This window comes from Corticium candelabrum, chromosome 10 (assembly GCF_963422355.1).
Source record: "Corticium candelabrum chromosome 10, ooCorCand1.1, whole genome shotgun sequence".
Taxonomy (NCBI): Eukaryota; Metazoa; Porifera; class Homoscleromorpha; order Homosclerophorida; family Plakinidae; genus Corticium; species Corticium candelabrum.
In genome coordinates this window covers 5,630,478-5,656,799 of record NC_085094.1, presented here as the reverse complement: position 1 = coordinate 5,656,799, position 26,322 = coordinate 5,630,478, and the positions used below count along the sequence as shown (strand labels likewise).

Genomic DNA, 26,322 nt, shown 5'->3' with positions numbered 1-26,322 from the left:
TAAGATAAACTATCAAAGAAAGCACGTGAACTTAGAGATACATTCCACTTGCGATAATCACTATTATCATGCCCCAATTTACAACCATATCTGTCCACAAAAAATTGTAAAATCACTACATCCTGCATGATTCCCTCACATCTAAATCCTAACCTGTTAGTTTCATTCATCATACCAGTTAACTGTTCTATTGTAACATCTAGTCTACCTCCTGCTCATCTTCTTGGACGTCAAGTGGTGCGTAGTCTGCATAGTGGTCAAAAGAATCGAGATACTCAAGCGCTGTGTCATAAACAAATTGATACTGGTCAAGTGTCTGGACCATGGCTGGACGTTGGATGCGCAGCATTTTGACTGTCTGGAAAATGTCCAGGACTCCTTCGCAGCGCATACGCTCCAGCACAATACTTAATGCAACAAAACAACCTGTCCGGCCAACACCAGCACTGACACATACATGAAACGAGTTACAAGACAATAGCATTGCTGTGGCATCGGTGTCAATACCTGCAGTGAACAGTGACCGGGCCACGATCACGAGTTTTCTCCTGTAGCTTCTGTACTTCACCAATGAGATCAATCAGGGCACGACCTGACACGGGAGACCTGTTTTCAGGCCATCCAACGTATTGGAACTGGCAAATAGTGCGAGATGTTCCTTCCTAATACAAGACAAAGTCAATGTGCATATTACGATATTTGCGAAAGACAAGACAGAACAACTGGAACGCAAATAGCTTTGTGGTATATCGTACACACACACACACACACACACACACACACACACACACACACACACACACACACACACACACAACAACAACTGTACATTGGCATTTGTCATCTTGAACTGTCGCAGAATGCAGTCTGCCTTCCGTTGCTCTGACAATGGATCCACGACAAATGGGCCATAACGAGCCGGTTTTCCTTCAGGCCAGTATTGATGGCATTTCTCCTAATCACAAATCTCCCTAATTCATTACCAAATCGCCAACAAAACAGACTCATTCGACTGACCTGTCCACGTTCAGTCAATTTTGTCAACATCACAACAACCTTTGACTCTTGCTCCCATAGCATCCTCCAGAAATCTTGTTCAGTTTCTTTCAGTGGACCTTGAGTGGCAATAAATGCATTTCGCTGTTTGTAACCCTGCACAAGAGGAAACGAGAGTCACTGCATGACACATTTCCTTGATAAACTGACTTACATCCACCACACTAGCATTGATGTAGTCTGAACCGTCGACACCCCGAACATAGTTTAGTGCGGCACGTGTGTTCTCAACTACAGTAAAGGCAAATGAGAGCAGTTGGGATGGTTTCATTTCCTGTGGAGGAACCGTGTTTACTCACATGGCAGAATATTGACAAAACGATTCTTGTTCTTATTCACTGGTCGATTGGCAGTGGAAAATCTGCTTGGATCTAACTTGTCCATAGCAAGGCGCTGTAATGGTAGAAACACAACAAACAGTGACTTCTGCTCTCATGTCCTGCTATCTTATAGACGATATTTGGGGCGCGGAGCTTCTAGAGCATGTGCAATCTCGAGGGTAACACGCACCTTTTGCCGATCTCGCTGTACACAAAGTCCACATTTCCGTGTCTGCTTCTGAACCGTAGATCATGCCGTTGACTAGGCTTTGTAAGCGAGTTCACTACTACTACTTACCATTTCGTGCATCTTGTGAGAGACTTTGCCTGCAGAGAGACGCGTAAGAAGCCATTTCTTGAGTACTATTTCTCGAGGATAAGAGATTGCTGTTCAAGCTGAGTCGCCCGATTCACATTCTGAACAGATACACGTGGAGTGGAAAGACAGACTACTCATTGCCTAGCGATGGAAGTTTTGTCAGGTGAAGATTTTGTGGTAGGGGAACCCATTCAGGGTAACTGAACGTGACGCAATGGGTGGCTGAATAGGACTACTTGTTTCCCCCATCTGCCGTTCTTGAACTGTGAAACTGTGTATCTTGTCGAACTAGAGTCAGCAAATATTCGTCTAGCCTATCCAACCCTTCATGGAAGGCAGTGAGCTCATGAGCTTACGTCACTTGATGTACCTTGGCCAGATTCTTTGTCTTATAGAGCAATAGTTTTGGCTGCTGGTTCAATCCAACTCCACACTGTATCAAGCACATTTCTCGACACAAACCCTGTGTAAAACTTGATTTTATCATTTAGCAATGTGTTGAGCGAGAATGCCTTTCCTTGCAACTCAGACTTTCCAGATGCAAGATCTTGCTCGAGAACTCTAATCTTGTTTTGAAGTTCCACTATTTCATTTTCTTGCTGTTCAATTATCCAAAGTAAACCATCAGCTTCAGCCTCAGTGACATTTTCAACAATCAGCATCTTTACTTTTAAGATCACTACTATATACACGTATTGATTAACTGCGCCTGCGGATGAGGTAGAACAGCCAATGCTTTCTGATTTAGACATTACAGCTATGGAATAGGTAGTGCGTGTGTGTTGTGTAACTTTAGACATAACTGTTGCTGGGACTTGTTGACTGGCAGTGCTAATTGCAATAAACCGACTGTAGCGTACGTGTACTGTATTCTGATCCGCGTCAGTACCTATCAAGTGCAAGTTATCACAGTAACAACTTCGACTTGGTCAATCACATATACAGAAGCAACCTAGACTGCCCAGAAACAATGCGGAACGTCCTACATGTCTCGTTACCCAGGTGGCATGATTTCACTCTCCAAAACTAATCCATTGCTAGGCAATGAGTAGGCTGTGCTTCCACTCCACGTGTACCTGTAGAGTGTGAATCAGGCGACTTCAGCTTGAACAGCAGTCTCTTACCCTTGAGAAGCCATACTCAAGAAATGGGGCTTCCTATGCGTCTCTACGCAGGCAGTCTCTCACAAGATGCACGAAATGGCAAATAGTGAACTTACTTACAAAGCCTAGTCAACGGCAAGATGATCTACGGTTCAGAAGCAGACCCAGATACGTGGACTTCGTGTACAGCGAGATCAGCAAAAGGTGCGTGTTACCCTCGAGATTACACATGCTCCAGAAGCTCTGCCCCCGAATATCGTCTATTAAGAGCTAGCCTGCTTGTCTGTCTGTCTGTGTGTGTGTGTGTGTGTGTGTGTGTGTGTGTGTGTGTGTGTGTGTGTGTGTGTGTGTGTGTGTGTGTGTGTGTGTGTGTGTGTGTGTGTGTGTGTGTGTGTGTGTTGTGATCTACTTAATCAAACATTTATCACAAACAGCAATAACTAGTATATATTCTGTGAGATACCTTGAACTCCAACTCAACGGCTGTTGAACCATCGTCTGCTACAACTTCATTGAGCTTTTGCATGGCAGTTGGTAAATCCTTTGCATTGATTTCTGTATTCCCACAATGGATTGCTTCCAACATAGCTTCATGGATGAAGAAATACTGATCCTCTGTCTGAACCATATAGTTACGTTGAGATCGCAAAACTGTCACGTGACCATACACGTCAATGCTATCCGTTTCTCGAACACGATCAAGCATAGCATCAATAACAATAAAAGCACCAGTTCGACCAACACCAGCGCTACACACACAAGGCAGTCAATTAGAGATTAACAGGAGTCAAGAGTCAAGACAGACATACAGACATAGTGAGCCATAGGCAGGCAAACGCAGACAGACAAACAGATGGACTGATGAATGGGCAGACGCACAGCAGTTAAACCAACCTGCAGTGAACTACAACTGGCCCGGCTTCAGGAGTGCTAGCTGCTTTTACTTTCCGCAGAAATGCCAACATAGCAGTCGCGTAAGTCGGAACACCATGGTCAGGCCAAGACATGAACTGCAGCTGCTTCACTTCACGAACTTCATCACGATGCTCAGTCTATCATATAACACAATTAGGGAATCACCACGAACGACAATACTAAAATGAATTCCTATGTATGCCTAACACATCAAGATCATTTCAGAGTTAATTCATACTAGATTTATCTGACATCTCTGATTATATTACCTTGGCAACAGTGAATGTTCTAACGATGTAGTCAGCCAATATGATGACTTCTTTCAGTGTAACTTCCATTACGTCAAACACAGCTGAGCCAGAATCAGGCCAGTACTTGAAACACTTGGGCTACAACAATACAGCTAGTACATTTGATATCTCAGACTCAGTACAGTGTGATGTTACGCTTACTCGTCCACGTTCTTCCAGACTAGTGAGCATTACAATAGTGCTGGATCTTTGCTCCCAAACCATTCGCCAGAAAGCTCCAGCAGTCTCTTCTAGAGGACCTGAAGTAAGATACAAACTCAATATCACAAGGTAAATTGCTGATACAAACATTGGCAAACAGGTAAGAAGACAGACAGACAGACAGACAGACAGACAGACAGACAGACAGACAGACAGACAGACAATTTATTCTCATACAGATTCTACTTGTACATGTGCTAGGATTTCTTAAATACAAATCAGTCCTTGCAAACAACAAAGTCATTAACTAATGGACTTGACTTTGAATGTCAAAATCACACAGATAGACAGACAGACAGACAGTCAGACAGACAGACACAGTAACACAGACGAGAACTTACATGCACACTAACTTACAGACATGTAACCGTGCGAGAAACAGCCAACACAAAACAAACTAACAAATTGCATACCTTGAGTAGCAATGTAAGCATTCTTCTTTTGATGTCCCTAATAAGCCAAAATGTGAAATAATTCTACAAACAGTACAAAAATTCTCACATCAATGTAATTGGCATTAATATAGTCAGATCCCTGTTGTCCCTTCACAGCATTGAGACGAACACGTGAATGATCATCTGCACAAGCATAACAATTAACTATCATTTAATTCCGACAAATTTCAGATCAGAGTGATCTACATGCAACAATGTTGCTGTATCTGTTCTTATCATCATTAATTGCTAAGTTGGATGCAGTAGAAGTAAATTCTGTGTCAAGTTTGATGCTCTAATAGAAAAGATACACCACACATATGTAACCACTACACTCACGAAAGGGCGTGTACAGTCCCATATACCTCATATTCTTGAGAGAACTTCAAGTTGCCATTTGCCTGCAGCCGTTTTACATGCATATCGAAGTCTGAGATTTTCACAGGAGGGTATCTCTCCATAGCTAAAAATGAAGCAACATCACTAACTGCATAGTTCACCATATTTTCAACATTGAACCGAGTAAAGACAGAACAAGAAGACAAAGGCAAACCTGATCAACACTGAAGATGCTAAAACGCAATTAAATGCGCAATAAATACAAGTATTAAATATATAGTCAGTGTGAACATGTATGTACACACACATTTGAATGATTCATTTGACAGGTAAATTAAATGTAAACAAACAGCGAGACAATAAGCACGAAATACAATATACCACCATATTGTTATTGTTATGTCACACACAGAAATACCTGGTGTAAAAAAGAAAAAAGAGAACAAATACTAGACCCAAGAAGAAAGCTGTGACCCATATAGAGAATTGTGCAAACAAACACACACGTTAAACTGCTGTAATCATAAATGATGAGTGTCTTTCTCTTTCAACATTTTCCATTCTGCTCTGAGTGACATCTCAACTTAATCTGAATGCCAACTAAAATCCTCAACCAACAAACAGATTGACTGACTGACTAACAAACTAACAAACAGACAAACAAACAAACAAACAAACCTATAAAAACTAGCTAAGAGTAGCTGTGTTAAGTGAAATGACACATCACAGCAAAATTAAGGTTCCTTACTGCTGCGATTTTGCCGTCGTATGTATTCAATAGAATCACTTGCATCCACATCCCCATAATCAATGTCTTCCACAGGAGTCATTTTTGCCTCAACTTCTTCATTACTGAGTCGTCTCCTCCTACAAGACAATCTTCAAGTCGCACAAGCACGCACAATTGCACACACACACACACACACACGCACACACACACACACACACACACACACACGTCTTACAGGATGACAATAAATATGACCAATCCAGCAATAACGAGAAGAACAAGTACTACTACGATGATTATGATCCAAATAGGAAATCCATCTTCACTCTTTGGTGGAGAAGTTGGAAGAACTAAAAACAACCACAATTCAAATAAATGCCTCCTGCTCAAGATAGTTCCTACTTTCTTCAGTTCAGCACGACTTAAATGCAACGTTTATGCTGTCATGCTTGTGCACAGACAAACCAATCTACGACAGCAGCAATTGTATGCCCGTCTAATTGCTGGTAAGTTAAAACAAAAATCTGTCAATGCATTAAGCATCCTATCTGCCCATCTGAATGTCCAGTTTGTATCTAAACAATTTCCTCTTTCTAGACGCAGCTAGCGGGTTATCACCTGTCACAATTCACATAATCAGGTTTCTACCGTAAATAATTGACAAATCCCATTTAACTCAGTGTTCGGTCTATAATCAAGCGGTCAGAACCACTAGAAGGCAACCTGAGGTGCAAGCATTACAAAAGCCAGCTATGCAAATAGATAGTGTTATCACCACCAAAATTGTTCAGGGTATCACACCTACATTGCCTTAATTAAAATCTGCACCTCATGAAGCATCATTTGAAGTGTTGTCTTAATACTGTTTGTGCCTACTTGACATTTTACAAAGCATGTTGATAACTACTCAACGTCACTCAAGAGTGTTTCCTATGAGTATTTATGTGATTGCTTGTATATAATTATATCATATCCATTTAAAGCCCGTAAGTCCACAAAGTCAACCAGCAATGCAAAATTCAATTGTGACCAATAGACTTACCTATCTCAAATGTTTCTGTTGGTAAACTTTTACCTACATCCTACAATGCCAAGACAATCACAAAACACAGCCACATACAGCTACAGTGCCTGGACGTACGTTGCTAACATGAGAATGAAATACAAGGTAGTACTGGTAGCCTGTTTCCAAGGGTCTGTTAATAAACCCATCAGAGTCTGTTGTGTTGTCGCCCAGTACATATTCTAGTGGAAGTCGATCCTTTGCAAAGTGGCCAGCAATGTAATGCTTTACAGGAGGTTGGCTTTGTCCCTCTGTGGTGCTGGAAATTGGTGCATACCATACTTCCAAACGATAATACCTTACAAGACCAGCCATTTTATTGTATTTTGAAAATACAAAATCATACAACAATTAATGAGAAACCAACAACGAACAGCTAAATGTACGTGCTTTGACAAGAATGACGCTGACAAGAATGACTAACAAAGACGCTGACAGATACACTGACAACAAACTGACAAACAGACATCTCACATTAGCAGATAAAGATAAACACAAAAGTGCTAATACACAACAGAAACAGAATGGTATTACTGATATCTTACACTCGATCTATATATATACTCACAATATCTTGCCAAATGTTTCATCAGATTCATATAACTGCACTCTCCGTTTAAATGGACCTAATGTGGAGTCTTCTTCTATCAGTGGTGGCTTAGTTGTACTTGGAGCTACACATAATCATTCAATTTCAATAAGCACTGATGCAAGCATCTAACTATTAAGATTCAGACTTAAAGTGTTGATGGACAGATGCAAGACGAAGAAAGGAAGGAAAGAACAAAATCAGACAAGAACGCACTCCACTAAGCAGTATGTGGTGTAACATACAAGCAAGCAGGCAGGCAACCAAAGAAGACAAACCTGCAGGCTGAGTTATGTCGATCCTGAAGCTCTCTGATCCACTCCCACGACTTGTGTGTGCGACAACAGTAAAGTTGTATCTCATATTTGGCTGCAGCGTTGTAAATTTGTGCTGTTTTGTCTGAGGAACACCCAAGTAAGTAGACTCATCACGAGGATAATTACTCAGAGTCTCCTGCAATGCTTTAAACCTCACTGTATATCCCACAAGTCTCCCATTCTTGGTATCAGGTTCTTGCCATGACAAACCTGCATGATACTGACCAACCACGACAGATACACTAGTAGGCTCGCTAGGAAGACCTTCATCTGTTTGCACTTCTATATCATCAGATGGAGCACCAGGAATTGAATTGTATGCAATAACAACCATGTCGTATGTCGTATACGGTTTCAGTCCAGTAACAGTAAGACTTGTAGTGCGGTCACGTGTTTCCTGACTGACCTTTTTTCGTGTGTTGTTCTTAACATGATATTCCACTTTATACTTCATTATTAAGCCATTCTTGACTAGTGGTTCATTCCACGTCAACGTTATACTTGATTGTGTTCTGCCTAGTACTCGTACATTCAATACTTCACTTGGAGAATCTTCCAGTGTCCACTCTGTACGCGCATCACTATATGGTCCACTGCCATTTGTAACAGCAGCAACACGAAAAGTATATGATGTGTACGGCTTCAAGTCCATTGCCATAAAATAGCGTTGAGATCCGCCAACTACATGTCGGTGGTGTATTTTGCTATCATGCTTTGATGTTACAGTTATGTGATATTTGCTGATGATGCCATGCTGCTTGTCAATTTCTATTTCGTCCCATTCAACACGAAGGAAAGTGCTTCCCCGTTTAGTAACATTTACATTTGGAGGAGGTACATCGGGAGCTGAAGACAACAACAACAGTCAACAGTAAACTAAAATGAGCACAAATTCAAAATGCCAAATACATGCCAAGCAAGCACATGCATTCCAAAAGTGAGCAACATTCGCAAATATAGATACAGACACGAGCCTACACTTAATTAAGACTTTGACAAAGTGGGTGACAGCAAACATAAAAGGACAAACGAAAAGTGCAGCCACAAATGTAAGCGTGCAGAAGCTAACAAGAACATACTAATATAGCAGTGCACACATAAATCGACAACAGGAACACAAACACGCTACTAGCCACACAACACACAAAACAGACAAACAAACAAACACCACAATCTAACAACAGATAAATAAATATATAGACAGCCAGACTCAAACTCTCCATGACATACTTTGAGGCAAACCAACTGACAAACAGACAACAGAAAGACAAACAAACAACAAAGAGACAGACATAAGCCACACAAAACAGCCAGCCAGCCAGCAAGATAAACAGACAAACAGCCTGACATTACAAAGCACACAATGCTTACGGCCTGCAAATGTCATGCCCGTCACACTTGCCCATTCCCCTTGTCCAGCTCCAGTGGATGCACGTAGCGACACTTGGTAGGTCCTATTACCGACCAATGGTGTAATATTGTATGATCTACTCTCACTGCCAATATTCATCTTGTTATGTACAATCTTGTCACCAAGATTTTGCGTGCATAACAATGAATAAGACAGAATCCTCCCATTGGGTTCATCAGGAGGCTGCCACTCAACTTCAAGGCTCTTGTAATGCTTGACACCACGAAGACTGAGACGAGGAGCACCTGGAACTATAACAAATAAACAGAAGACATAGCATAAGTATCTCAATACTGACCAAACTGCTGCACAGGTCAATAGCAGTTCTAGAACACACACGCAAATGCAGTACACACACGCAAATGCAGTACACACACACACACACACACACACAAATGCAGTACACACACACACACACACACACACACACACACACACACACAAATGCAGTACACACACACACACACACACACACACACACACACAAATGCAGTACACACACACACACACACACACACACACACACACACACACAAATGCAGTACACACACACACACACACACACAAATGCAGTACACACACACACACACACACACACACAAATGCAGCACACACACACACACACACACACACAAATGCAGCACACACACACACACACACACACACACACACACACACACACACACACACACACACACACACACACACACACACACACACACACACACACACACACACACACACACACACACACACACACACACACACACACACACACACACACACACACACACACACACACACACACACACACACACACACACACACACACACACACACACACACACACACACACACACACACACACACACACACACACACACACACACACACACACACACACACACACACACACACACACACACACACACACACACACACACACACACACACACACACACACACACACACACACACACACACACACACACACACACACACACACACACACACACACACACACACACACACACACACACACACACACACACACACACACACACACACACACACACACACACACACACACACACACACACACACACACACACACACACACACACACACACACACACACACACACACACACACACACACACACTTCTCATCTAAACACAATGTCTAGCCCATATCTCAATTGCATTGATAGCGTACCAATTGTGTATCTCTCAATTCTGACATACAATTAACTACACAGACTGTAAGTACCCTTCTGTTGGCACTGTCAAACTGTTCCAATGAAAGCCGTTGAAGCACTACAGTGCAAACTCTCTGCATGCCACAGCTATATGTAGCTTGATTCAGGTCCACCATATTAAACATATGAGACATTTATTTGGTCACATGTTACGCCAATGCCTAGCAGGTTGGTTGTACGTACGTACCACGAGGCACTACTCCTCCTAGCGTTTCACACGTCAGTACTTAATTAAAATAGTAAATCTGTTCATCCAACCAGTCACATACAGACCAAATATGAAATGATTGCTTATTGAGCATGTACAATATAACCAGTATTCTATATCAACAGAACTCACCATAAATAACAAGGTTCTTACCATCTTCTAATGTATTCCTTTCCTCAGTTTGACTGCTATCTCCATCACCTGCCTCATTCCTTGCAAATACATATACAGAGTATTTAGTGTAAGGTGTAAGCCCATCAATAATTGTGTTCTATACATCAAAACAACAATATTTAATTCATATCATAACTCTCCTCTCTTCCACATTACCGTAACAGTATAGTTGACTATCTTTCTAAGATTTTGATTTTTGTGTGAGTAAGTGATAACATACTCACGATTCCTTCCATTCCAATCATTCTCATCTAGGCGTGTCCAAACAACTTCCATAGAGCGTTCCTTCATCTTCAATTCAACATTCTGAGGAGCTGATTTTGGTGCTACAAATAAAACAACTTAAGAAAATGCAAGTAGTGCACAATTCAAACCTAAGTTTTATTTATCTTAAACTCAAATCTTCAAACGTAAACAAATTCACATCAGTCCATTACAATGTACATCAGTTCAAACCTCATGGACAGACAAACAACTGTTTAACAGACAGACAGACAGACAGATGAATGGACGGACAAATGGACAGACAGACGAATGGATGGACAGACAGACAGACAGACAGACAAACGGGCAATATACACTATAGACAACTGACAAATAAGCAATTAAACCAACCAACACATAACTGAACAGGCAAACAATCAGACACATCAGCAATGTTGAGAAAGTACGGTTTGACCAACAACAAAGACAGACAAACACAAACAGATTCATGATTACATTCGATACAACATATATAAAAAATTCAGACAAACACATACAGACAGACAGACATGTTGCCACAGGATGACTACAAAGCAATCTCATACGGATATCTGATAACAAACGTCCTGTGAAAAACTTACGTTTGGCACTCGTTGTTCCAATGACAGTATCACTCCATGGCCCACTACCAATACTAGTACGTCCACTTATTTGCACATTATATTGACTAAACGGCTCCAAATCAGTCAAATTAGAGCTCAGTTCCAAATCAAGCCTTCTAACAGCCCATTTTCCATCACCCAACTGGTGCTGAATCTGGTAACCAGTGATAATTCCATGTCTTCCAACTTCACGTATGGGACTCCAGGACATCTCCAACCATGTACCCCCAGATGACTTGACATGTAAATCACTAGGAGCCAGTGATGGCATGTCTTCAGATGTTGTGTCCTCTGCAGTAACTGATGGACTTTGACCTGCCTCTGTAAATGCAGTAATTGACACTGTGTACTTTGTAAACTTTTCAAGATTGTTGAAGACTCGAAAATTCTTGTTGGGATTAACTGTAATTGTTGTGGGCATTCCATCAGCAGTCTCGTACGACACGATGTAATTGCGCAGAATGCCATTTATCTCCAATGGTTTCATCCATTCAATCCTCAGCTGTGTTGACGACTTGACTATAATAGTTAAGTTTCGAGGCCTTCCAGGAGCTGGACAGAAGACAGGGATACAACAGAAGAAACAACAAATAAACAAACAAGATGACTGACAGAAACAAGTCATATAAAAGGCAAACAGGTAACAGACAAAATCAAGCAATACAACAAAAAACAACTTCAATTTAACTAAGTGCAGCAATAAAGTGGAAAGAACAGGAGAAAACAACTCATACTACAACACACTACCAAAAATAATGCAAGATTAATATCAAAAGTTAGAGATGACAAACATTTCAGACACCATCACCCCAAACACAAACACACACACACAAACAAACAAACAAACAAACAAACAAAACCATACAATACAGAAACTAACACCGTACCTGCTTGCATAGTAGGTATTCTAGTCTCAGCAACTGGTCCTACACCAGCTTTATTCTTGACAGCCAAAGTAATGACATACTCAGTATAGGGCTTCAAACCAGTAAACGTGTAGTCAGTTGCTTCTCCACTGATACTAGCACTCTTATTCTTAGACTGTCCATCTACAGGATAACACAGTAGCTCATACGAAGTTATAAGGCCATTGTCAATGTTGGTTTCTGGCTTCTCCCACTCAACAATAATAGTTCTATCTGTTGCCTCTGTACTTAGAAACTTGGGCATTCTACTTGGACGCTGCTCATTTGTCTTTACACTTTTGGCTTTTGATGGAGGTCCAGCAAACTCAGAGTTGCTGCCAGTCAGCGCCTGAACTTCAATGGTGTAGTTTGTATATGCAAAGATATGCTCTGTTATCAGTACAGATGTTGTGTCTTCATCAACTTTCAATGAGTGACGACTGGCAGAGGATGTGTATGTAATGTTGTAGCCACCTAGTTCACCATTTAGATTACCACTTGGACGAGTCCACCTCACCCTGATTCCAGCATCTTCTGGAATTGCAACGACAGTCTCAGGGGGCCCGTCTGAAGCTGGAAAAATATAAAGGCAATAAGAAATTTAAAAAACATTAATCAACACATACAACAACAATAACAACAACAATACAAATGCAAACACACAAAAACAGCATCGTCATAACATCTGTTTTATGCTGTCTCCCTGCTGGTGTCTGTAATTCATTCATTGACATGTGACCACCATCTGGGAACTCTCACCAAAATCAACAATCTCTCAGATGAAAGCTGTCACATCATGACACAACCCCTAGCAACCTTTTACTGCAGACTTCTACCATAACGGAGAAATAAAGCATTGAAATGTCCTGTGTGGGCATGTTTAGTACCAGTATGTTTCTTTCAGACTAAATCATTGCTGGTTAGCAAGGAAGACCGATACCTGTGCACTTTTCAAGGTAAGGATTGTGAGACATACGGTAGCAAGTTGTGATTTATTGATTAAAGCAAACTGGGACCCCAAACTTATCATGTGTTTCTTCGCTATTATTTGTCTAGTACACTTGTGAAACTTAGTGAGGGTAGTGCTGGGTTCTTTTGCTTGGCAGTACACCTGTTTTGAACCGAAAATGAGTGCGATTTCTCAGTCGTTTAGTCTCTGCTTTGGAAAAGTTTGTCATGTGTATGAGACGCTACATATGCATGCAGTGAGCCTGGGGCACTGGCAATCTTCTCAGCAGTTTTCATAGTTGCGGGGTTTTCTAAATTGTGCTAAATTGTGTTAAGCAGCCAAGCGCAGTACCCTGCAAAAACCCAAATGCAATCCGTAACTGTGCAGCCTTGTTCACTAGAATTCATATACCAATTCGGCAAAGATTCCTCCAAAGGTTCTCTCAGCCTATCCATGTTTGCCACTAAGGTTGTGCGAAGAACTTCACGTTCCAAGACAAACCTGTAGAAGGCTGAATTCTGAGTGATACAATCCAGTGTCTGTTGCTCCTGCTCTGAACACCAGTCATGAAAAATGAATACAAGTTGGTGTTGCTTAGACAGCCCTGATTTGGTTCCTCTAGCTGTTCGGTCTCTAATGCACTATCATCTCCTCCACTTAGAGTTTCAAGCTGGTCTGAGTCTACCTCAGGTTCATATAAGTATGGCAATATCTGCTCAAATGAAGAACCTGCAATCTCTGCCATGACCGCAGAACACAATTAAAAAACTACAACTATGAAAACAGTGCTGAGAAGAGTGCCAGTGCCCTAGGCTCACAGCATGAGTACGTAGCATCTCATCACATGACAAACTTTTCCAAAGGAGAGACTAAACGACTGAGAAATCACACTCATTTTCGGTTCAAAACAGGTGTACTGCCAAGCAAAGGAACCCAGCACTACCCTCACTAAGTTTCAAATCACAACTTGCTACCATATGATTCACAATCCTTACCTTGAAAAGTGCACAGGTATCGGTCTTCCTTGCTAACCAGCAATGATTTAGTCTGAAAGAAACATACGGGTACTAAACACGCTCACACAGGACATTTCAATGCTTTATTTCTCCATTATGGTAGAAGTCTGCAGTAAATGGATGCTAGGGGTTGTGTCATGACGTGACAGCTTTCAACTGAGAGATTGTTGACTTTGGTGAGAGTTCTCCTTTAAGAATCCATATGATCACTAAACTACATGTTAGGCATGCCTAAGCTAGGCATCTTAACGTTCTACTTTTCTGCAGTCGGTCTGCTGACTACCTGAATCAGCAAACCAAACAATAACCAAGACCGACTGACATTGCCTCCTTAATAGTGAAGTTCAAAAGACAAGAGCAAGCGCCGAGCATTGACTGGACTTTATCACAAAACCTAACAATGTGTCAAAGGAAACCCATTTTCAAGTGTCTGTCCTTTCCTCACTATGACTGTTACCCATCTGTTAACTGCTTGCTTGCCTGTAATAACATTGAACATTTACTATACCCTTAGCCCCGATATCCGGGCCTTGGGTAACTAGGCAAGCAGACGAACAAGACGATACTGATTGGCAAAGCAAACAAAAGCAGATATCACTACACTGCAACACAAACTCAATAGAAACACATACCAGCCTGGAGTGTTGTAGCATCTTTAATCGTTGAATAGGGTCCCATTCCTATCTTCGTAAATGCTGCTACTGCAACAGAATACTGTGTGTATGGCTTGATTTCATCACTTGCATCAAGCACAATCTGTGTTTCATTTTCCGTTGTATCTTTCAGTTTCTCTACTCCGGATGTTCTATAGTTCACTTGATATTTAGTGATCACACCATTTCTCTCATTTACTTTGGGTGCTTCCCAAGTAACCTTGAAACGCCGGGCTGTTTCTTCAGATATAGCCACACTTACTGGTGGTCCAACTGGAACTAAAAACCACAGAAGCCCGTGACAACAATGAAAACCCTTAGAAGCACTTTAGCAGTAAACAAGACACCTAAATACAATCAGTAAACAACAGACCGATTGACAGACAAACAAGATATGGACAGGAGTAACGTCAATTGGACAAAACAGATCATCAGACTACCAAGTAAGTCCCAGACAAGACACAAAAAGACACACTACTTAGGTGTACACTGACCGAAATGCATCATTTCACTACCAATAAATGCACAATGGTATATTTCAACAGACATAAACAACCTCTCAAATCAGCTATCTACTAACATACACATGATGTTAACTACAGAATAGAATATGAATTCAAGAACAAGTGCACAATAGAATAAATGAACTATATCATATCACAAGAGACAGACAAACATAGACTTAGACAATAAATAGAACGTCATGTTTGACCTCAATCTAATTTTTTAAACATGTGGACACCAGCTGGGCTGTGACAAATATGCCTTTAAGGTAATGTTTCGGGTTAAAGAGGGCATGCACAGGAGGCGTGGTGAGTCATTGAGTCCTACCATGGTCTACAGTGGCATTACTATACATCCGCGCCTTGGGTTAACCGATACACCACCATTCAGCTGTAAACATACGTACAGTCATACTACTCTTCACCACAATGTGATTGTTCTTGGGCATACATAAAGCAGTGGTGTACCCAGGCATGTTTCAAGGTTACCCTGAAAACCCCAAGAGGTGGGCGTCACCTTTACTGTTAGCAGCAGTGTGACTGTTAGTGCGAGTACTGAAAGATCCTTTCTAGAACTGTAGTTTAACTAAAAAATAGGTTAGATCATTGATGCTATGCGATAGCAACAGATTTCAATTAGGACGATTACTGTACCTAAATGGTAACCAACCGCATAGGTCATTGGTATTAATTTCTCTTGTTAATACTAACCTTTTGAAACCCCACCAACAAAATCCTGGGTGCGAGCCTGTAAAGGTAAAACTACTACCAGACAGTCAGAAACATTGTCAAACATTCACTTAATGGTAACAGGTAGCAATATGGTAACAGTAGACAGTGGCAAGTCAAGTTAATTCTCACCATCTTCTAGAGTTGTTGCTGTAGCTTCACGTGATTTTTCCCCATTTCCACCACTATTTACTGCATACACAAAAAATGAGTACTTTGTGTTTGGCATTAGGTTTGTAACTTTAGCAGGATTAATTTTAAATCCTTTTGCTGTTTGTGAACTCGATTCACCAAGCTTGCTGTACTCAACAGTGAATGAGTCTACAGTAACATCCCCCACATCCTGTTCTCTCCACGTCACCTCAACTGAGGTACTTGAGCGTGCCTGAGCTACCACACCAACAGGTGGAAGTAGAGCTACAACAATAAAACCATTAACTATTAGTTATTAATAACAAAAACAAGCACCAAGTACAAAAGGCCATACAAACGACATGCACAAAAACACAACAGGTCTACAGATACACGACATTAACTCATTAACCTAATACTGAGAGTTGTGCATGTGCCTCGCTTGATTCTCCAGCTGCATTGGTTGCTCTGCATGTCACTTGTATCTTATCATCTTTCACCGATAGGTCTTTATACTGTAGTTCATTTCCATTAGTCTTCCATCGCTTAGTTTCTGGTACGCGATCATTTTTCAACCATGTATATTCAGTAGCATCATCAGCAACACAAGTAAATGTTACAGCTCCCCCCTGATACTGGTGTTGGTCTTTAGGAGGTTGTGTGATTTGAGGAGGCGCTGCAAACAAAACATACGTTCCTGTTATACAGTACATAATTGTTTCATAACTAAACCATACACATACAACAATTTGATGAAAAAGGCAACAATTATCTTTCCATACCAAATTTACAACATTCTGACCCACCTAGCTACGATATTAAACAAATACACACCCCTCAGTCTATGCAATTTCATGCCAGGCAAAACAGCTACAATCCCATCAACCATTAACTCGTAACCATGAAAAGGACTACCTATCCCACACTTATCCTAACCATCTTACACAATAATTAATAATTAAACCCACAAACATTGTGCTGCCTATGGTAACCTACTAAGAGTAGCAATCATGACTGGTAGCAATTACCACAGGAATGTCAGAAGTTTCTGCTCAATGATTCTGTGGCAACCACAACCGTCCTGGGAAGCCCAGTAGACTGTGCCCCGGGAAGCCCAGTAGACTGTTAATACTTGGAATGATTGAGGCAGTTGAAAGGTTGACAGTAGAATAAAACATGGGAAAGGGAGCATACAGACTATATTACTAACAGCATCAGAACTAGAAAAAATCAATCATTCTTGAAATACTCAGTCAGTACTATGACCAATAGGTGATTAGCATTTCACCTAGAACAAATACCTGACTAAAAAAAGACAAATGAGAATAGCAGACTGCATGACCACCACCTCCAGACATCCACATCCAGGAAGTTCCTAATTACATACTACAGGGCATAATTTTTCCGGCTGGCATTGCAGTTTGCAGTCAATTTTTGTATGTTGCTAAAGAAAGTCAGCTACCTGTCGCATAAACTGCGATGCAGAATCATATCCACTTACAGTACCAGTCTAACAAAAACCTCATACCTTTCTTTCAATTAATAATTAATTACAGGTTAACTAGCAAATGCCCCCAAGTCTCCTACCCAAGAATTGAACAATGTAATAGCTATGACCTGCTCCACTTCCTCTATAATATACTGCACAGCAGCTGAAATGACTTCTTCTTTAGGGCTAAGCTTCTTTCTTACTCATTGGTTTAGTTAGTCTATTAGCAGGGCTATACTTCTTTTTACAAGAGCCAAACCACAAAGTGCAACTTTAGTATCTGCAGCTGCTTTACTCAATAAGTTGTGACAAAGAAAAACATGATTGACTAAATTTTGAGACAAAACATAGCAAGCACTGTTCTTTCTGTTCACAAGAAGAATTACTACCATGGTTTGAGACAAGCGATAGAGCAATACCAGCTTCATAAACACAGCAGTTGGAAGTTCGTCACAGTAATAAGTACTCTTGAGTTAGGTCATGTCCAGTAGCTGGTATCATAGTGCAGTTGAGAATGTCTAATTTGTCAAATGTTATGTGGAGTCTGTCTAGCAAAGATGTAGAGTGTCATTTGGGTAAACAATTTTACATCAGTCAGGGTGTGTCTATCACTTCCACTCTTTTGTGCACACATTTCATGCACTAATGAACAATACACACATCCTCTCTGCCTATGAAATCATTCTTCAACAATAGACATTTACACTTAACAAAGTTACAGCCAGTTTGACATTAGCACCAAAAAGTTCACCTTTCACCAGCCTAATAGCATGACTAGATATTAGATTCCAGAAGCCTTGAAACATTGGTGGTAACTCATCACATGAGAACATCAAGCTGGCAGAAAAATAACAACCCCACCCCAACTGATCACAGGAGCCCTATTCATAAGATCACACCTACTTTCCTACCTAAATTATCAAATGGAAACTCTCCAGAGCAAGCTCTATAGGAGAGCCAAAAAAGTATCTGATATCCTTACTGTACCTATACCTAATGTGAACAAAACAGACACCACATAGTCATAATACAAACCATGCACCAGCACCAGCAGAGTAGCAGCAAGATATCAGTTATACCAATGTAACCAATTAAAACTACAACTTAATCTCCAACCCTTAATTGATGCAGAGTAACAGTAAACTATAGGTACACTAATACCTCGGTTATCCAGCCCTCGAAGTTCAGGGCAGTCCCAGTGATCACGTGCAAAGAAAACTTTTTTACATGAATACGCATGAGCACTTTTGCATCCACGGAACACAACATCCTTACACTTGAGAAACAGATAGAATAATAAGAGAAATCGAGAAAGGGAAATCTCAACGTTGTGTAGCTGAGATTATTAAACTGTCAAAGTCAACTGTTGAAGACATTTGGAAAGATCGAGAAAAGATCAGTTGCCACGTGTTCAGTGCAGAGGACCCAACTGTCGTCAAGTGGCAACGTATTGTACACGGATCACTGTTTCCTCACATGAATGAGGCGCTATGGGTGTGGTAATGGACCCTCTTGAGATATGGAGATTTCCCAGTTACAGACAGTGCCCGATCCCGGGAGGTGCCCAGTGTATAAGCATATACACTCTGCATCAAGAAGTACAACTAGTGTAAACATCACACATGCCTCTACACTTCAACCAACTTCTCTCATCCATTTGTGCCAAAAGTTACTTGATAAAACGTTTCTCTAAGGCACACATGATTACAATAATCATTCTGCAACTGTGTCCTACAGCAGGTTCATGAAGATAACCAAAAGCCAATATGCAACTTATCCATTCCATTAAATAGAAGCAGATTTAGTTGTAGACGTACCCTGTGTGTAGTATGTAAGGATTGTACAAAAATTATTAAGACAAGCTCTTGCTCCCCTCTTCCATGGAAACCAAAACTATTGCATAAACCCCTAGTTACCACAGTAACTTCCCACCCCACACACCGGACACCGGAATAACTCAAGAAATGCCTTCAAACCCCAACCTAGAGCATACACAAAGCCATACACCATCACATCACTCCCAAACAGTTACATCACAGTTTCTCGTCACTAGAAACTGCACGCAAGCCACAAATGCACGAGAGATCTTAATGCTAAGACGACGATGCGACAGAATTCCTAACGCCGTTGGCTCAAACGCTCTAAAGCCATACCGACACCCAGCAAACTTCACTTTTGATTCAACAACGACTCAGAGTGAGATCTCAATTTGTAAACAATGAGACGGAATCCATATTGCCGTCAAAGACGTCTCAACGCGTAGAAGGCAATCAAATAAATCTGACATACTCCACAAATTCTCATCACGAACGCATCCTCCAACACTAGCGCGTCCTCGCTCTAAGAATTTCCCTAATTTGCTGCCTCTGTTTGTGATTAAGCTGTTCCTATGTAATAGCTACTGCTGCTAGCAAACTGGTAGTACCTATAGAGCTACGTCTCTCCCCGGATCAACTAAAGGCGCTCTCTTGTCCTGCGTTCTTTTGTTGCGGGGAGAAACCCGAGAGCTGAGGAATGTTCACAAACCGCAAGCCAAACGCCCCAAAGAAGTAATAAAGCTCGCGCCCAACAAAGACGCGTCTAGCAGCCTGATGTATACCTACAGTCATCGGATACGTCAGAACTCACCTGAATCGACCAGGTGGCCAGCTAGAGATAGAAGTAGCAGTACGCTCAGTAGAGATGAGCTTCTTCTCATAGTTCTGTGTGTGGAGCGTCTAGGAACGCCAGTAGAGAGGAGATCACAGGAAACGCTGCAGCAAACACTCAGACAGACGCTGACAGTAGTGACACGTCTCACACGTGAAGGTGTGTGGTTAGCATGACGTCAATCTTTACGTATGTGTAACTTCCGGTTGCTAGAAATTAATTGATTTCAATGAAATACAGGATATGGCAACGTTTCCAGTTTTGCAACGATCGGTGCAACGATGTAGGCATGTTGCTCTTGTGATTATATTGCTTATCTAATTGAATGTAATGTAGTGTTCGATTGTCGAGTGTCCAGTTGGGGTGCAACAGCATCGCAGGTTTGTGTCCGCTGGGGTTGCTGGGTGACTAGAGATGTGAGACGTCGCCAGACTGTAGCCAAACATGCTCCAAAGCGACTTCGCTTGAAATCAATCGCTGAATGCCGACTACTGCCAGAGGAGCTGCGACAGAGAGCAGCAAGAGAATTGCACGAGATGCCAAGAGATGGGAGTATTACACGTATCAGGAATCGCTGTGTATTGACTGGTCGACCTAGAGGAGTACTGACAGACTTTCGCCTGTGTCGTCACGCGTTTAGGAGATTAGCTGATTCCTCTCAGTTGCCAGGCATTACCAGGTCGTCATGGTGATTACAGAAAAATTACATTATGTGTACAAACAGGATAGTCTTGTGGAGTGGATTATATTGATACCTATAGCTACTTTTACTGTCACATTCATTATTGCACAGTGGATACAAATAAAGGATACGATAACTGAAACTGATTGGGGGCTTGCCACTAAATCTTCGGTAATTAATGCTGTAGCTATCTCATCAGGTTTAACACAATATAGGAAGTTGTTTATTAATTAAAAGTTATGGAGCTTGTTATACAAATATACAGCACCTCATATCAGAATTGCTTGACATGTAACAAGGCTGCAAGATGTCTGAAAGATAAGTGTATCTGCTCACACTTTCACCAAATAGTGTGTGTAATAGAAATAATCCCATAACACCATCTCAAACAAGACAATTAGAAGTGCATTACGTGTATATCATAAATAAGTTAGATTTTGATGATTAATTAACTGGCAAAAGGATCAAAATGTTAGGAATTGATAGTCAAGTTTTCTTAATTAACTTAATTAAACACCAGACTGAAAACAATTAAAAATGCACTGCACATTTTCTCAGAAAATACTCAGTTGCACTATTACAGCTCAAGTAAAACTGCTTTACTATTAATTAACACCCAACCTACTTTCAATAGAACAAGAATATATAATGCTCCCATTGTAACTTCCAATTGATGTAAAATGTATAACAACAGGAAACACCACAATCAGTGTCAATACCATAACAAGTTACTATAATAGCTGTAGTGAAATCTAATTCATACATTTCAATGCTATTTCCAAAGACTTCTCATAAAAACCAATCTGAACATTAAATTTGTTCTCTTCAGTTATGACACTGACGCCGAGCCTCTTCTGTGAGCAGCTCCCCAGCGTAAGCGACCAGGATAATGTTTTTCTAATTCTACATGCAGCTCTTCGCCGTGTTGTGCATCTCGTGTCTCAACTACACACTTGATCTGCAAAACATGTTTACATGCCATACCATGTACATGATATAAAAATATACAGTATGCGTTTCAAATAAATGAAATACAAATTAATACATACCTCAACACTAAATATATCGGAGTAAACCCAAGCTCTCTCGTGAAATATATCCTTGATACTGATACACAGCAAAACACATCACACGTTGAACAAAAAACACTTGCTATGGAAAATACCATGCGCCCATTTCAGATAGGATCTTTGTAAGCTCTGCACAACCACCCGGAGTATCTCTGACTGTCACCACAAATCGGCACAAACGACCATCAGCAGCAAGACCGCGCTCCAAGCATCGACCGAGAAGTGTTGTATCGATGTTACCACCACAAAGTGGAATAACAACTCTACAAGAGAAATGCCATCCACCTGTGTCATAGTCGTAATCTCATGCCAATGGCAACTATATATACTTTTTGCCTTTCAGTTCTGATAGCATACCAGCAATGCAAGCAGCAAACCCCGTAGCCCCTGCTCCTTCAACGACTGCTTTCTCATTTTCCACAAGACGAAGAATGGCAATGGCAATGTGGTTTTCACTAACAATCAACAAGTATGCAAATAAACTTCACAAAATACATTGTAATGGGAAGTCAGTCATACTACATAAAATTAGATAATTGCAGTGCGTAAAAATCTTAAGCATTCATGCCATATATACCTACAGAACATGCACAATTTCTACCTGATAGTAATGACTTTATCCACAAATGGCTGTGCAGTGGCAAAAGCATTAGAGCCGACCAAGGGAACAGCCAAACCTGCAGCCAACGTTGCAGTGAAAGTTCAATAAAATGTGTAGCAGCACAACATAACAATTCAATTTCCTGACCATCCGCAAGAGTTGGTAAACTATTCACTTTGACAGGATGGCCAGCTTTCCACGATGCTGAAAACCCAGGACAATTCTCACTCTCCACTGCCTAAATATATTGATCAAGTAAACCGATGAAAACTGTCATAAAAATGCAAAACCAGTTACAATCACTGTGATTTCAGGTTTGAGTGCCTTCACAGCAACAGCTATTCCAGCTAGTAAGCCGCCGCCTCCAACAGGCACGACCACTGCATCCACATCTGGAACCTGTTCAATTATTTCCAACCCAATAGTCCCTTGGCCAGCTAATACAGCTGGATGATCATATCTGACAATTTATGAATATTAACCACATTGAAAATTTGTGTTCTTAATTAACAAGCTGCTAGTTCATACCCATTGATATAAGTATATCCGTTCTCTTCACCCACCTTCGTTGCATAGTCTTTGCTCTGTACAAGAATACTTTATATAAACAACAACAATTAACTCACACATCATTATAGAATGAATACGTGTCCAATATGATCGCCGTGTATAATGACAGTAGCTCCACATTCTCTGCAAGATGTAACTTTCATGATAGGTGCTCTCGTTGGCATCACAACAGTCACAGGAATTCCCAGTTGCTTTCCGTGATAAGCGAGTGCTAAAGCATGATTGCCTGCTGATGCAGCAATAACTCCAATCTCCTTCTGAGTCTGCATAGCAAAAATAGACAAACAACTTCTAAAGTCTCATTAATTAATTAATTAGACACTGCTACTTTAGTCAGTTGTTTGAGTGTGTTCCGAGCTCCTCTCTCTTTGAAACTGCAGTAAGAATAGTATTAGTCATAGTCATGCAATGTGTTAATTAATGTTGCTGTACAAGCGAGCAATCATTTCGGAAAGCAAGTAGGCGGAGCAAGATGACACACAATAGCGTCCCCCTGACACAACGAACGAACTCAATCATTGTTTCCTTACGTATACATACCTGCCAGTGTACTGCATAAACTCCTTCTTAAAGTAGAGCTCCATTCCTATCGATTCCGACAGCTGCGACTTCTACGCACGCAAATTACCATTGATAGTGGCCTACGTAGGGTGTAAAAATCGAAGCGACATGGCACCTCGTCACTTCCTTCATATCTAAGCCTTTACCTCACACAGAGTCTTGACAACTCCATCTCTAATACGAAAAGATGCTGCAGTAATGTCTTCGAACGATATTCGCACCGGTTCCTTGTCCATTATTTCAGACATACTGTGTAGAGAGATATCCAGCGATGGCAGCGAGTCTAGTATCGATGACTCGTCTTGGGAAATTTCACTGTTTAGATCACCAGACACAGTAAACGGCTCTGATTCGCTACTACAACTAGTACGCCTTACATCCGCTGTTGGACGACAATGACCTCAGTGGTACACGTACATGTAATCGCTATGTAAACATTAAGTGCTTCGCAATTCAGACCTTCTCCGCACTGGCGTGTGTGTGTGTGTGTGTGTGTGTGTGTGTGTGTGTGTGTGTGTGTGTGTGTGTGTGTGTGTGTCTGTGTGTTACTGTAATACATCAAATACAGCAACGAAACCGTCTCATTTACTGTCGATGGCTACCTCAGACCGTTCTAGCTGTTTGATTAGCAGCATATAATCAAAATCTTGAGGTGAAAAATTAAAGTTTCTGACGAGTGACCATCTGGCTTTATCCCGTGAAGTGTAGTACAGCTGCAGTTGGTTAGCAAGAAACTGTGCTTCCAAAGTACTCTAAATCAAAAATAAGTAAAACTGTAACAAGACTTAGAGTCAAACTTATTGTCCAAGACTTGACATATTACAAATGTGTAGCAATTATAGGCATGCTTTAATTAATATTGAAATAGTATGTTTTGCATTGTTGTCTCACAAAATTCTACATTGTGTAAATATATTCCCCCAAAGCACGCAAACAAAGACAGGTTGTCAACTATAATCTCACAAGCAGGAATATGTTAATCAAGTAATCTGTAAGTGTACCTGTCGATGAGCATTAGGTAAGCAGACTAACAGATACAATATGTCTAGCCTCACCAGATCTGACGTAAAGTCTCCTTTCATCAGCACAATACCTGCACAGTTTATACCATTTGCATTTTTGCTTCAAAACAAGCCAACCGGAGTAATTAGCCCACGTGACCTTTTGAGTTCTTTAATTCTGGATAATGAGTCACTGTCAAGAGAATTGGAGCATTCTCACCTAATGACTAATCAAACAAACTTGAAGATTATTTGCAAAACCAACAGAAGGGACTAATCGATGCACACCACAGCCAACCTGAAACGTTGCTAATGCAGTAAAGAAACAAAGATGACCACTGAACTGTGAATAAACAAACTCATATCCACCATTGTTAGGAATAGGATATACAAACTATAAATATCATAAAGAATCAGCACACGTATGTTAGCCTAAACTCAAACATTCTACACTGACTCGAGGACAAAGTTGTGACCTTGCATAGAGCTCATCATACTGAGTGTCCTAAAGACACAGTCGAACCTATCAACAGGTAGTGTGGTGTGTGTGTGTGTGTGTGTGTGTGTGTGTGTGTGTGTGTGTGTGTGTGTGTGTGTGTGTGTATGTGTGGTGTGTGTGTGTGTGTGTGTGTGTGTGTGTGTGTGTGTGTGTGTGTGTGTGTGTGTGTGTGTGTGTGTGTGTGTGTGTGTGTGTGTGTGTGTGTGTGTGTGTGATAATTCTTCAAAGCTAGAAATCACTTAACTGCAATAACAGCACTGATGCAATCCTTGGTCTTGTGGTAATGTGTCCACAACTGTGAAACACAAAGCCACATCAGCACAAAAAGCAAACAAACATTGCAATACAGTGTAACTTACACACTCACTAAAAATGTATATCTACCTGTCCTATTTCTTCCCCAGTTTTCTCTTGAATAAGGTCAAGTCGAAGAACTGAAGACAACGACTGAGAAAAAATCATAAGAGCAAGTCAGAAAAACTTTCTTCACATCGACCAAAACAACAAGTTACAACGTTCAACCATTGAAACTAGAATATCCCATAAATTAGTAGTCATTCTAACCTTTTGACTGTAACTTCTGGCTGCACAGCCGTAACATCTAAGCAGTTTCTAAAACTTGAGACGTAAATATTTCAAGAAGAACCAAGATACTTATACCTTGCAGACAGCCAACAGAGACGACCAATCATGTTACTA

The 26,322-nt window shown here is 40.9% G+C and overlaps 4 protein-coding genes across 7 annotated transcripts; 1 reads left to right on the top strand and 3 right to left on the bottom strand.

Moving 5' to 3' along the window:
* Positions 1–42: 42 nt before the first annotated feature.
* LOC134185727 (receptor-type tyrosine-protein phosphatase S-like) lies at positions 43–20,799 on the bottom strand. Its single transcript, XM_062653592.1, has 29 exons — positions 20,619–20,799; positions 16,914–17,177; positions 16,502–16,786; positions 15,117–15,416; positions 12,502–13,092; positions 11,594–12,166; positions 10,905–11,074; positions 10,728–10,845; positions 9,069–9,359; positions 7,659–8,543; positions 7,360–7,465; positions 6,870–7,089; positions 6,771–6,810; positions 5,964–6,078; positions 5,747–5,865; positions 5,025–5,122; positions 4,867–4,954; positions 4,727–4,803; positions 4,639–4,675; positions 4,166–4,263; positions 3,983–4,102; positions 3,693–3,850; positions 3,262–3,547; positions 1,356–1,449; positions 1,211–1,287; positions 1,018–1,152; positions 830–955; positions 508–662; positions 43–446 (listed from the first exon to the last, which is right to left on the bottom strand). The coding sequence occupies exons 1-29, from the start codon at positions 20,686–20,688 to the stop codon at positions 200–202; spliced, it is 5,943 nt and encodes a 1,980-aa protein (XP_062509576.1). The 5' UTR covers positions 20,689–20,799; the 3' UTR covers positions 43–199.
* Positions 20,800–20,868: 69 nt separating this feature from the next.
* LOC134185945 (small ribosomal subunit protein uS14-like) lies at positions 20,869–21,463 on the top strand. Its single transcript, XM_062653835.1, has 2 exons — positions 20,869–20,922; positions 20,976–21,463. The coding sequence occupies exons 1-2, from the start codon at positions 20,883–20,885 to the stop codon at positions 21,329–21,331; spliced, it is 396 nt and encodes a 131-aa protein (XP_062509819.1). The 5' UTR covers positions 20,869–20,882; the 3' UTR covers positions 21,332–21,463.
* Positions 21,464–21,965: 502 nt separating this feature from the next.
* LOC134185976 (L-threonine ammonia-lyase-like) lies at positions 21,966–24,684 on the bottom strand. 3 transcript variants are annotated; one of them, XM_062653872.1, is made up of 13 exons: positions 24,501–24,684; positions 24,270–24,438; positions 24,103–24,173; positions 23,891–23,936; positions 23,640–23,825; positions 23,521–23,576; positions 23,290–23,452; positions 23,140–23,230; positions 22,993–23,068; positions 22,721–22,846; positions 22,487–22,654; positions 22,371–22,428; positions 21,966–22,279 (listed from the first exon to the last, which is right to left on the bottom strand). In XM_062653872.1, exons 1-13 carry the CDS (start codon positions 24,680–24,682, stop codon positions 22,151–22,153), a joined length of 1,521 nt encoding a protein of 506 aa, XP_062509856.1. In that variant the 5' UTR covers positions 24,683–24,684; the 3' UTR covers positions 21,966–22,150. The 3 variants fall into 3 exon arrangements, with proteins under 3 accessions (XP_062509856.1, XP_062509853.1, XP_062509854.1); XM_062653869.1 differs by having other exon boundaries at positions 22,487–22,676; positions 22,749–22,846; positions 24,501–24,573; XM_062653870.1 differs by having other exon boundaries at positions 21,966–22,428; positions 24,501–24,573.
* An 11-nt stretch (positions 24,685–24,695) lies between these two features.
* On the bottom strand, positions 24,696–26,322 carry LOC134185977 (ATP synthase mitochondrial F1 complex assembly factor 1-like). Of its 2 annotated transcripts, XM_062653873.1 has the most exons (9): positions 26,284–26,322; positions 26,188–26,224; positions 26,008–26,070; positions 25,868–25,918; positions 25,582–25,629; positions 25,423–25,518; positions 25,285–25,351; positions 25,179–25,216; positions 24,696–24,875 (listed from the first exon to the last, which is right to left on the bottom strand). In XM_062653873.1, exons 1-9 carry the CDS (start codon positions 26,313–26,315, stop codon positions 24,705–24,707), a joined length of 603 nt encoding a protein of 200 aa, XP_062509857.1. In that variant the 5' UTR covers positions 26,316–26,322; the 3' UTR covers positions 24,696–24,704. The 2 variants fall into 2 exon arrangements, with proteins under 2 accessions (XP_062509857.1, XP_062509858.1); XM_062653874.1 differs by lacking the exon at positions 25,582–25,629 and having other exon boundaries at positions 25,423–25,467.

What these genes read in the sequence shown, in the direction of transcription:
- LOC134185977 (XM_062653873.1), bottom strand. Translation starts at nt 26,315, where the DNA reads ATGATTGGTCGTCTCTGTTGGCTGTCTGCAAG. An exon ending in CCAGAAGTTACAGTCAAAAG is followed by an intron (nt 26,071 to 26,187) that starts GTTAGAATGACT and finishes ATTTTTTCTCAG; the next exon opens with TCGTTGTCTTCAGTTCTTCG. An exon ending in AGAATTAAAGAACTCAAAAG is followed by an intron (nt 25,217 to 25,284) that starts GTCACGTGGGCT and finishes TAAACTGTGCAG; the next exon opens with GTATTGTGCTGATGAAAGGA.
- LOC134185727 (XM_062653592.1), bottom strand. Translation starts at nt 20,688, where the DNA reads ATGAGAAGAAGCTCATCTCTACTGAGCGTACTGCTACTTCTATCTCTA. An exon ending in TGGCCACCTGGTCGATTCAG is followed by an intron (nt 17,178 to 20,618) that starts GTGAGTTCTGAC and finishes TTTTGTTTGCAG; the next exon opens with CGCCTCCTCAAATCACACAA. An exon ending in GGGCATGACATTTGCAGGCC is followed by an intron (nt 8,544 to 9,068) that starts GTAAGCATTGTG and finishes TGTTGTCTTCAG; the next exon opens with CTCCCGATGTACCTCCTCCA.
- LOC134185976 (XM_062653872.1), bottom strand. Translation starts at nt 24,682, where the DNA reads ATGTATTACAGTAACACACAGACACACACACACACACACACACACACA. An exon ending in TTGTCAAGACTCTGTGTGAG is followed by an intron (nt 24,174 to 24,269) that starts GTAAAGGCTTAG and finishes TTGCGTGCGTAG; the next exon opens with AAGTCGCAGCTGTCGGAATC. An exon ending in TTTACCAACTCTTGCGGATG is followed by an intron (nt 23,069 to 23,139) that starts GTCAGGAAATTG and finishes CGTTGGCTGCAG; the next exon opens with GTTTGGCTGTTCCCTTGGTC.
- LOC134185945 (XM_062653835.1), top strand. Translation starts at nt 20,883, where the DNA reads ATGGCAACGTTTCCAGTTTTGCAACGATCGGTGCAACGAT. An exon ending in GCAACGATCGGTGCAACGAT is followed by an intron (nt 20,923 to 20,975) that starts GTAGGCATGTTG and finishes AATGTAATGTAG; the next exon opens with TGTTCGATTGTCGAGTGTCC.